We start from the raw sequence: 10,550 nt of genomic DNA, 5'->3' as shown, positions 1-10,550 counted from the left end.
GGAGCCCCTGGGCTCCCTGGCCCACCTCCCACAGAACCAGCCCCAGAGCACAGCCCCCATCTCACCTGTGGCCTCCTGGATGCTCTGGCCAGAGCTGTGGACACCATTCTTCTCAGCTGTCACTGTGAAATTGTACACTGTGGCAGGGGCCAGGCTGCCCACTATATGCCCCATCTCTGTTGTGTGGTTTTGACCAGCAAGGCCATCCTCTCTGCCCCAGCTGATCCAGTAGGTGTAATCTGCAGGCTGGGGGCCATCGGGGGCCAGCCACTTCAGGGTGACTGAGCTGTTGCTCCGGGCATCCATCCTGAGGTCTTGGACTTCATTGGGCACTGGGTGAGAGGTGAGAACTGAAAGTGGGTGGGCGAAGGGCCTCCCATCCTCCCCACCAAGTACCTCGGAGCAGAGGTAAGGGACTGAGTCCTTGGATTGACCTGGTGGGGAAGAAAGGATGCTCTCCAACAAAGGGGCCTGTCAGCTTGAGGAGTGGTCGGGCCCAGTGGGTCCAGGGGATCTAGTGTGACCTAGATTAGTGCATTATGACCTTCAGTTGTCCCTTCTCTTCAACCCCACTTTCCACTAGAGTCATAATGAGTACTTGAGATTGAATAAGGGGTAAGGACATCTAGTGAAACCTAATAAAACAGTGAATGTCAGTCCTAGCAAGTTCCCAATCCTCAATCAGCATTGATTAAGGGCCTACTAAGCTCTGGGGATACAAAAAAAGGTAAAATACAGTCCCTGCCCTCAAGGAGCTTCCAATCTAATGGGGGAGGCATACAATCAAATGTATGCAAAGCAAGCTATATACAGGATAAATAGGAAATAATCAACAAGGAGAAAGCATTGTAATTACGATAGTTGGGGAAACTTCCTGTCAACTATAGCAAGGATGAGTGGGGTGGGGGCCTAGAAAGTGCCCAGCATGGAGCCCCGGACCAGTCTGCTGCTCTTCCCTTCTGCCCTCCCTCTGCAGTGCTTACAACCGCTAGGTAGGGCAGAAGCTCACATGTGGATGCATTGAGGCTCCTTCCAGAGCTGTTTCCCTGGACACGGACAGTGAACTCATATGCTGTCCCAGGTTGGAGGTGGTTCACGGTGTACTGAATATCTGAAGTGTCGTTTGTCCCGATGACCTGGCCATCCTTAGCCCAGGTGACAGTATAGTTGTTATTAGGCGGCTCCCACTTCAGGGTGACAGAGGTATTGCTCTGTTTGTCTACATAGAAGGCCGAGATCTCTTCCTGGGCTGAGAGGCAGGCAGGAGGAGGTTCAGCTAGGGAGGCACTCGAGGGACCCTCTGAACTCCCCACACCCCTTACACAACCCAGCCTAGCTTGGGAAGGGTCCTCTCGGCCCTCCGAGGGGCAAACAGAAGCTCTTGGGAGAGGTCTACCACTCACCAGCTGCCAAGTACCCCGTCCAGCACACCAGGACCTGTTGGGAAGAATACATAAAAGGTGACAGTAAAGCCTTCCAGCTGAAAGCAGGGCAGGGCTGGAATTCCCTCTTCCTTCAGCAACTCCTTCAGACAAAGTTCACCCCAATATCGGCCCGCCCATTTTTTTGAAGGGAGGCAGTGAGAGAGAAAGAGGAAGGAGCCCCAGGGAAACCCAAGTCTGGATCAGTGCAGTTGCTAACACTCAGCCATCACTACAGGCTCCAGGCCAAGAGAAAAAGCATTAGCCCCAGTCCAGGGACAGGGGTAGGGGGACTCCTACGAGGAGAAAGGGGCAGGACACCTGAACCCCCCCCAACATGGCTCCTGATGGGTGTCAAAATTGTTTACAGTAGACGTCATAGGGGATGACAGGACCCAGGAGTCCCGGTCCTTGGAACTTGCCACAATCTTCCCCAGTCTATCCCCTTAGAGGTTCCAGGCACTCAAGTCCGAAGACCATACTCCCTCAGGGACCCCATCTATCCCCCACGAGCTTAGGTATCCCCAACCCCCACAAGGCTTTGCCACCCAGTGACTTGGGTGTGTGAACTGGCAGCCCCTTCCCTCATAGCAGGGACACTCACCACCGTACTTAGCAGACGCCAGGGCCCAGGGGAGAGCCCACTCATGACTCCGGACACCAGAGGGAAACAGAGAAGGAGAGAGAAGGGAGAAATGGAAGAGAGAGAGAGAGAGAGAGAAGAGAAAGACAGGTGTCTGAGACTCCCAGTTCTATACCCTCTTTCTGGACTTTCACCCCAACAGCTTCTCCTTTCTCTGAGCTCCAGGTGACATAGGTAATAGCCTTGGGTGGAGAAAGAGGACAGAGGGGAGAAGGGGGAGGAGGAAGAGAAGTGGGGGGAGGAAGCGAACAAAGAGAAGGGACTGACCCCTCCCCTTCGTGCCCTCCACACACCCCAGTCAGTCCTCCTTCCCTCTCGGATTCCTCAGACCCAGCCTACATTCCTGCCCAGAACAACGGATGACTGGCTCTTTTCACCAGCCCCCCCCCACTTTTTAACAAACAAGGAAACTGAGGCTCAGAGAGGAATTACCAGAGCTCGCACCTCCAGCCGAAAGGCAAAGACAGGGAATCATGGGTGGAAGCGTGGGAAGGGGACTTGGAGATCTTTGTCTACAGCTCCACCATTTTATGGAGAATTAGTGAGCCCCAGAGAGAGCTAATGTCTGGCCCCAGAGTATCTCCAGGCAGTCCTGAGCCTTGAACAGAGAAAGCATTTATAAGCATTCCAACATAGCAGTCCGTGCCCACAAGGAGCTTACGTTCTTTCTTTCTTTTTTTTGGCCAGGCAATGGGGTAAAGTGACTTGCCCAGGTCACACAGCTAGGAAGTGTCAAGCGTCAGAGGTCAGATTTGAACTCCGGTCCCTCTTGACTCCAGGGCTGGTGCTCTATCCCCCAGCCACCTAGCTGCCTCCAGGAGCTTGCATTCTAATGGGGGGAGGCAACACAGAAAGAGGGGAAGGGAGCGTTACCCTTTCAAATGCCACTTTGGCCACTAGGTGGCGCCATAGTGTATAGAGTGCCCCGCCCGGAGTCGGGAAGATTCACCTTTCTGGTATCAAATCCTGTCTCAGACACTTACTAACTGGACAAGTCACTTCACCCTGTTTGCCTCAGTTTCCTTGCCTGTAAAATGGGCTGGAGAAGGAAATGGCAAGCCGTTCTGGTGTCTTTGCCAGGAAAACCCCAAATCGAGCGGCAAAGAGTCAGACACAAATGAATGACCGAACATTTACCCACCTTATCCCCTCATCTCTCTCCTCCCTCCCTCCCCAGGTCTCCTCACAGCTCAGTTACCAAAGGAAAAAAAGAGCTTAGAAACCAACACTACCAAACCTCTCATTTCACAAAAAAAGGAAACCGAGCCCCAGAGAGACCTGATGACTTTCCCCCAAGAGGCCTCAGGACGATAGAGAGAGGTTAGACGGGGATCAGCAACCTTCCCGGGAAAGAAGGTGGGCTCCAAGCCATCAGAGGCTGTGCCACCGTCCGGCCCTCCCAAAATAACAGACGACTAACACGTTTGCACTCTCGACTTTACTAGGCGGGGAAGGTGGTGGCGTAGACAACGAGGGCCGGCATCACGGCAGGGTCTTAGAGGAGGAGCCCTCCATCGGGGGTGGGGAGGGAAGTGTGGGCAGTGGGGGAGGAAGAATTTCAGTCGAGGGGCTCGTGGAGGGGGGAAGGAGGGACCGCGAATGGGGGGGAGGGAGACAAATGCAGGAGGGTGATGAGCCGGCAGGAGGGCTCCCGGAAAAGCCCAGTGCCCAGCTCCAAGCCGCGGGTCCGCCCTGGAATCTCGCCTTCGAGGGCGCCGTCGAGCTCAGTCAGCTGTCCACCGCGGACAGGGCCAGCAGGGCTTGGGCGGAGTAGTAGGTGACCATGACGATCAGACGGCCCGCGGGCAGGGGCCGGACGAAGGTGTCCCAGGCCAGGACGGTGTCCGAGACGCTGAAGAGCAGGCCGCCGAGCGCCGCGGGTGTCCCTCGGGCCAGCGCCCGCCACAGCATCAGACCCAGGACAGCCGCGTAGACGAGCGTGGGGAGGTGCAGGCTGGACGGGAGGTGCGGCTGCAGGACCCCGAAGTAGAGGCCGAAGGTGGCCAGCACAGACCCCAGGAGGGCCGGCCGGAGCGGGAGCCAGCCCAGGGCGCGGACATAGAAGAGATGAGCCGCCGCGAAGGCCGTCGTGCCTGCAAAGAAGGGCCGGCCATTGGGAGGCTGGCCTGGGCACCCTGCTTCTGGACGACCCAGAGAAAGGCCCTCCCCGCTCTGGGTCACAGCCTCCTCTGCTATCAAATGCCACGGATTAGGGAAGTTTACCTGGGAGGAAAGAGACTGGGATGGGGACTGGTTTCAAGTGCTGGGGCTCACCCAAGATCTCAGAGAGTGGATTTGAACCCAGGCCTCAGAATCAGGAGTGTCCCACTGGGAGCCCTTGGAAACCAATCTCTTGTCTTCCCTAAGGAGGGCATCGAACTCAATGTCTAGGCCCCTTGTAGCTCGGAAGTTCTAGGAGCAAACACACCCCTTGGTCTTTTTCTCAATAGCATCTGAGAAACAGTCACATCCTATGCTTGCATCCTACTGGGGATGGGGAACTCATTACCTCCTGAGCCAGACTCTCCCACTATTAGCCATCAGAGGAACAGCGTTCAGTTCTGCCTCTGATCCTACCCGTGTGACTCTGGGCAAATCGCTTCCCCTTCCTGAGCCTCAGTTTCCTCATATGTAAAGCGAGGTAATTGAACTAGCCTCTGGTCCCTCCTCTTCTCCAGGTCACATGGCCACACTTTCTAGGACTTTATCCAAGGAGGGGCCTTAAATGTCCAATCCAACCCTTTCCTTCGAGGCCAGAGAGGGACCTGGCCCCCTCCCGCCCCGAGGGGCCTTGGAGACCCTCCCCTTGCAGATTCTGGACAATGGAGATTGGGGACGGACTTTCTCCTGGCCACATTCTGGAAGGAACCTCGGTCGTGTTCCAACCTCTTCATTTTATGCGGGAGGAAACTGCGGCTCAGAAGGCAAAGGGTCTTAGCCAAAACCCCTGAAGGAACCTTCTGCCCTCCACTCCTGATTCAGGGATTTGGGGGTAATTTTATCATGGAAAGAAGGCGCCGAGGGCTGTCCCCCCGTTCCTGCTGCTATCCCGTCCCCACCCCATCAGCCCTGCCCCACCGCCCCCCACTCACCAAAGAGGAACTGGTCGGGCCAGATAAGGAAGACGTCACCCAGGGCAGAGCAGAGGAGGCCTACCCAGATGAATCGGCCATAGGGTCCCGAGGGTGCAGTGGTGTGGACTAAGAGAGCCAGACAGAGGACGGGGAGGCATTTGACCAGGGCACTGGTCCAGCTGGGCTCGTCTGAGGGCAGCCAGAGGAGGAAGTAGAGAGCACAGGAGGCAAAGAAAGGCCCCAGCCTCAGGGCCAGGAGCAGAGGCTGGAGAGAGGCCAACAGCAGGTGGCCGAGGGTACCCAGTCCATGGGGCATAGCCCAGGTGCCCAGGCCTCCTGCCCGCTGAAGTGCCCACCAAAGCATCCTGCCCTCAGCCCCCAGGCCCCCGAGGACCCTGCCTTCTGACACGACCCCTCCGGTATCCTTCCCCTCCCTCTCTATCCCATTGACAGCCCAGGAATCTAGCTGCTCAGTCCCTGGGAGACCTCAGCATCTGGCCTTCCAGTCAGGGGTGGGGTTGGGGGGTATCTCACATCTGGAGTGCGCCTCCTCCCAGATTCCCTTCCATGAGCTGCCATGTTTGTCCAGATACCCCTAGAATCGTGTGACCTAAGCATGGGGGAAGGGTGGTGAATGGGGGGATCTGGTTACACTTTAACCTGAAAACCGTCCCCATGGACTCTGGGCTGATAACGGGGTCGGGAGATTCTCCCTCCCTTCCCCCTCCCTCAGGTTGGCACTACATGGTGCCCACTGATAAGGGACTCCTTCCTGGACCCGCCTTCCACACCATGAGCCGGGGGACCTTACTTCTCCCCCCTCCCACCTATCCTGCTCCCTGGCAAGGACCCCCACAGTTCGAGTTGGAAACTCATCTGGCCCAATCCCTGTGCAGCAAGGTCCCTAGCTCTGTCTTTGATTTCCTGGGGGACCCGGGCAGCATTCAAACCCAGCTCTTCTTACTTCAGTTCCCAAGTGAAGGCTCTCTACTAGCCTGCCCCCAGCTCTGCAAAGGCGATTGGACTCATTGCTTCCTAAAAAAAAATGTTGGCCAGGGCCCCCAGGCCCTATCGATCCAGAGCTCTGATCTTCGGAGAGGCCTCCATGAGCTCCCCTTACCTCCCCACCAAAAATCCTTCTTGACCCCTTTCAATCCAGCCACAGCTCCCGACCTCAGCGTTCCACCAAAGCTGCTCTTTCCAAGTGGCCGATGATTGGCCAAACTTAACGACCTTTTCTCAGTCCTCCTCCTTGACCTCTGTGCAGCCCTTGACCCCACTGATCACTCTCTCCTCCTGACTCTCCATGTTTTCAGGACCCTCTGTGTGTGTGTGTGTGTGTGTGTGTGTGTGTGTGTGTCTGTCTGTCTGTCTGTCTGTCTGTCTGTCTCTGTTTCTCTTTCTGTGTCTATGTCCCTGTCTCTCTGTCTGTCTCTCTTCTCTCTCTGTCTCTCTCTTTCTCGCCCCCATGGCTCCTTCTCTTTCTCCTTTGCTGGATCCTTCTTCAGGCACCTTCTCACCATAGGAGTCCCTCTGGACTCTGTCCTGGGTTCTCTTCTCTTCCCTCCCGATACTACCTCATTTGGGGATCTCCTCAGCTCCCATGATCTAATCACCATCTCTATGCCGATGACCCTCAGGTCTACCTCTCCTGACCCGACTTTTCTACTGAGCTCCAAACTTGCATCCCCAACCGCTTTTCAGACATCTTGAACTGGATGTGCAGCAGCCATTTCAAACTCAAAACAGAACTCGTTACCTTCCTCCAGCCCTCCATTCTTCCCTATGCCTACACAGGGCACCCCTCCTCCTGGCCTCTCTGGCTCCCAACCTAGGAGTCACCCTGGACTCTTCGTTCGCTCTCATCCCCCATATCCAACATGGGGCCAAGGCCCGTCCATCTCACTTTGGCGGCATCTCTGGAATACGCCCCTTCCTCTGCTCTGACCTTGCTGCAGGCCCCCATCACCTCATGCCTGGACTATGGACAGCATGCCAGCAGCTGCTGGAGGGTCTGCTTTCCCAAGCCCTCCCCACCCCAGTCCAGCCCCCATTCAGTCACCAAAGGGCTCTTCCTGAAGCATAGGGCCAACCATGTCACCCCTAATCAGTAAATTCCAGTGGTTCCCTATCACCCCCCTGCCCCCATCCTATCTAGAATCCCCTGAGTGGTGTAGGAAGTGCTGGTAACCCAGCCCCGCCCCCTGGTGCTTTCCAGCCTTCCTATGTGTCGGTGACCCGGGCCTCTGGCCATTCCATTCTGGGAGCAAGGTTTGCCATCTTGGAGCCCGGAATGTTCTCCCTCCTCACCCCAGGCTTCCTCTGAGTCCCAGCTACAATCTCATCTTCGACAGGAAGCCTTCCCAGCCCCTCATTGGCACCTTCCTGCCCTCTCATTTGCGTTCGCTCGTTATCTTGTAGATGGCTCGTTTGTATATGTTTGTTTGCTTGTAACCCTACCAGACTGGAAGCTCAAGGTTGAGGTCAAGGACTGGCCCTTACCTTTCCTTGCATCCTCGGGGCTAATCAGCACAGTGCCTGGCACACAGTGGGTGGTTAATAAACATTTTTTGACTGGCTGAATTTCAGAGCGTGGACGATCTCTCAGCCTGGATGGTAGACCCTCCCCTTTCCTTGTGCCCCTCCCCATCAGAGGGGAGACCAGCCTTCCTCTGTTTGGGAGCTCTGGAGAAGCCCAGCTCTGCAAAAGATCTGGGGGCAAACCTCCCTGCCTCTGGGTACAATGCGCAAGCTGGACACCACCTCCTGGAAGCCATCTGTGTCCTGACACCAAAAGGACTGGAGGAAGGGGATCCAAGGTCTAGTACCCCCCTCTTACCTCACCCCAAGCAGGACCTTGGACACCATCTTTTCTTTAGCAATGAAAAGACTGGGGCCTCACACTCAGGCCGAACTCAGCCACACTTGTGGGCCACCAGGGGCATATCTTTGAGGGGGGTCTCATCCCCTCACATCTTGGGCAAAACCACTGGGAACGGGCTGTCCCGGCTATTGTGACCCTGATGCCACCTCCACCTCTGGGCCTCTCGGATTCCCAAGAATGGGTGACACCCGGTCACCCGGTGCCACCTGGGTCAGAGAATGTCAGAACCATTTAGTCCAGCCTGGATGGGAACAGGAAGTCCATCGCACAGGTAACCAGCCATCCTCAGTGGAAGCAGCCCACTCTGGTCTGGGATACTCCAACACTGCTCTCTGTCATCCCAGGACCTCAGAGAATGGGTCGCCAAGCCTATGGCTGGCAAGGGCACCCTGCCTAACTCCCCAGCCCCCTCTGCTGACTCCTTCCCCATCCTCCCCAATCGTGTTCCCCCTCTGGCCTCCCCTCTGGAACCCTCTGCAGCCATTGACCACCTCCCTCCTGGACCCCATCTTCTCACATGCTTTCCATCTTCTTGGACTCACAGAAACAGAGCCATCCTGCAGCCAGTGGGTGCTTCTCCTCTCATAGCCAACAGCCCCGAGAGCCGGGAGAAGGGGCGGGCACAGGCCTTGCTCTGCAGACCTGCTTCCACTCAGCAGCCTCTACTTTGAGGCCCCCTCCCACAGCCTACATGGTCTCCAGGTCCTGGCTGCCACGATCCGATCACTGGTCCCGTGGTCCAGCTCCCAGTCTCCCTCTGCATCCTAACCCATACCCTCTTCCTGCTTCTGATGCTTACTATCCGTGTGGCCTGAAGCCGGGCCCTCTCCCTCCCTCCACCTCAGTTTCCGCAGCTGTAAAATATCGGACCAGCTGGTTTCTGAGGTCCCTTCCCTGTGGTCCTTGGAGGCGTTACTGCTGTCCCTTCACTCCTGCTGGCCTCCCGCAGTCTCAGTCACATGTCTCCATCCTCACCATCACCTGTAAGCGGAGCCCCCCAGGACCCAGAGCTCTGGAGTCACCCTCCCTTATCTGTGCCTCTGTCCTTCCTTCCCTCCCTCTGACTCGATGCTCCTCTTCACCGGGTCCCCCAGGCCTTCATAGCCTCTCTTCCCCAGTCCTGGCCCTCAGCTCACCACTACCTCTGGCCCTCCTCTTTCCTCCACTCGTGAGTCGGCAGTCCTTGGCCTCGGTCCCCCTCGTCCTCCGCCTTCTTTGCTCCTATGTCTGGGCTGCTGAAATCCTTTCATTACACATTCACATTGTTTAATCTCAACTAGGCCCTCACCGCTTCCCGGCAATCCATGGCCCACTCCCTGGCTTCTTCTTCCCTCTTCCAGACCAATCTCCCCTTCCCCCTCCTCACAATCTCAGCATCCCAGCCAAACTGACGTGCTTACCATCACCGGAAGAGATCCTGCCCAGGCGGTCCCCATGCCGGAATGCCCTCCCGCCACACCTTCTCCTCCTGGGACCCCTACTCACGCCCAGGCTCGGCTCAGGGCCCCTTCCTACAGGGGTCTCTCCTCATTCCCCCGTGACCAGTACTCCCACTGAAATGACTCAATATGTCCTATGCAGCTGATGCAGTACCCTGCCGGGGACATGTAGGTCCTTGAGGATGGCCCTGTCTCAACCAATAACCGCATTGGACTGAGTCCTTCTGCTCTTTCTTGATGGACTCTCTATTACCCTCTCTCTCAGTTGCTCTTCAAAACCTCTCAGTCCGTTTGACAAGCACTTATGAAGTACCTCCTGCATGCCAGGCGGTGGGTACACAAAGACAGGGAGGAGAGATGGGACCTGCTTGGGGGGTTACCTCCCATTAGGGAGAAACAGAGAAGCAACTTCTTTACATATATAAATCAATCAACAAGCATTCATTAGTGTGCCAGGCAATGTGCTAGATGCGGGAAACACAAATATTTAAGTGGGCAGCCCTGGCCCTCGTGGAACTTGGGTTTTACTGAAAGGAAGCAACGTGTTCACAGATACGAAAACCGAGCCAGGAGTTACCTTCCCGTAGGGAATTCCAGGTGAGGAAATTCCCCTCACCAATGTGGGTTGGCGCCTTCTCTCCAACGCGCAGCCTTAACAAACTTCCCAGAGCCCTGACAGTTTGTGTCTTGTCCAGAATCGCACAGCCAGTGGGTGGCAGAGTAAGAGGACTTGAACTCAGATCATCCTGGCTCTCTGGTCACTATTCCACTACAAGATAAAATAAATACAACCTGATTTGATGGAGGGTACTAACAGCTGAGGGAGCCTTGAAGGCAGCCAGCGGTGAGGAGGGAGAATATTCTAGGCAAAGGTCACTGCCTGTGCAAAGACATGGAGGCGGGAAATAGAACAGTGTTTCCAGGGAACAGCACGTGGTCCAGTTTGGCAGGAATGTGGTGTGCTTTGGAAGAGTAACGTATGACCAGCCTGGAAAAACAGGCTATAGCCAGGCTGTGAAGGGCTTTAAATAACAAAGGAATGTGTGTGTGTGTGTGTGTGTGTGTGTGTGTGTGTGTGTGTGTGTGTGT

At 56.0% G+C, this 10,550-nt stretch overlaps 2 protein-coding genes across 3 annotated transcripts in view; both read right to left on the bottom strand.

The window, feature by feature from the left end:
* PTPRH (protein tyrosine phosphatase, receptor type H) overlaps window positions 1-2,070 on the bottom strand; it is an 8,560-nt gene extending 6,490 nt beyond the window's left edge. The window contains exons 1-4 of the mRNA XM_027860076.1: window positions 2,026-2,070; window positions 1,404-1,437; window positions 1,010-1,249; window positions 66-332 (exon numbers count right to left, since the gene is read on the bottom strand). Coding sequence (XP_027715877.1) covers window positions 66-332; window positions 1,010-1,249; window positions 1,404-1,437; window positions 2,026-2,070 — 586 coding nt within the window. The remainder of the gene's footprint in view (window positions 1-65; window positions 333-1,009; window positions 1,250-1,403; window positions 1,438-2,025) is intronic.
* Window positions 2,071-3,483: 1,413 nt separating this feature from the next.
* On the bottom strand, window positions 3,484-7,241 carry TMEM86B (transmembrane protein 86B). 2 transcript variants are annotated; one of them, XM_027860118.1, is made up of 4 exons: window positions 7,045-7,241; window positions 5,673-5,748; window positions 5,157-5,403; window positions 3,484-4,157 (listed from the first exon to the last, which is right to left on the bottom strand). In XM_027860118.1, exons 1-4 carry the CDS (start codon window positions 7,053-7,055, stop codon window positions 3,793-3,795), a joined length of 699 nt encoding a protein of 232 aa, XP_027715919.1. In that variant the 5' UTR covers window positions 7,056-7,241; the 3' UTR covers window positions 3,484-3,792. The 2 variants fall into 2 exon arrangements, with proteins under 2 accessions (XP_027715919.1, XP_027715918.1); XM_027860117.1 differs by lacking the exons at window positions 5,673-5,748; window positions 7,045-7,241 and having other exon boundaries at window positions 5,157-5,514.
* Between the last annotated feature and the right edge of the window lie 3,309 nt (window positions 7,242-10,550).

The sequence above is a fragment of the Vombatus ursinus genome, unplaced genomic scaffold, assembly GCF_900497805.2.
Source record: "Vombatus ursinus unplaced genomic scaffold, bare-nosed wombat genome assembly UNPS02014175.1, whole genome shotgun sequence".
Taxonomy (NCBI): Eukaryota; Metazoa; Chordata; class Mammalia; order Diprotodontia; family Vombatidae; genus Vombatus; species Vombatus ursinus.
Note: the sequence above shows the minus strand (reverse complement) of the source record. Positions and strands in the feature narration are given on the sequence as shown.

Bases quoted from the DNA above. Each gene is read 5' to 3' on its own strand.
- TMEM86B (XM_027860117.1), bottom strand. From the start codon at position 5,502: ATGCTTTGGTGGGCACTTCAGCGGGCAGGAGGCCTGGGCACCTGGGCT. The intron at 4,158-5,156 runs GTGAGTGGGGGG...CCTTCTTTGCAG, and splicing joins GCCCGACCAGTTCCTCTTTG to GCACGACGGCCTTCGCGGCG.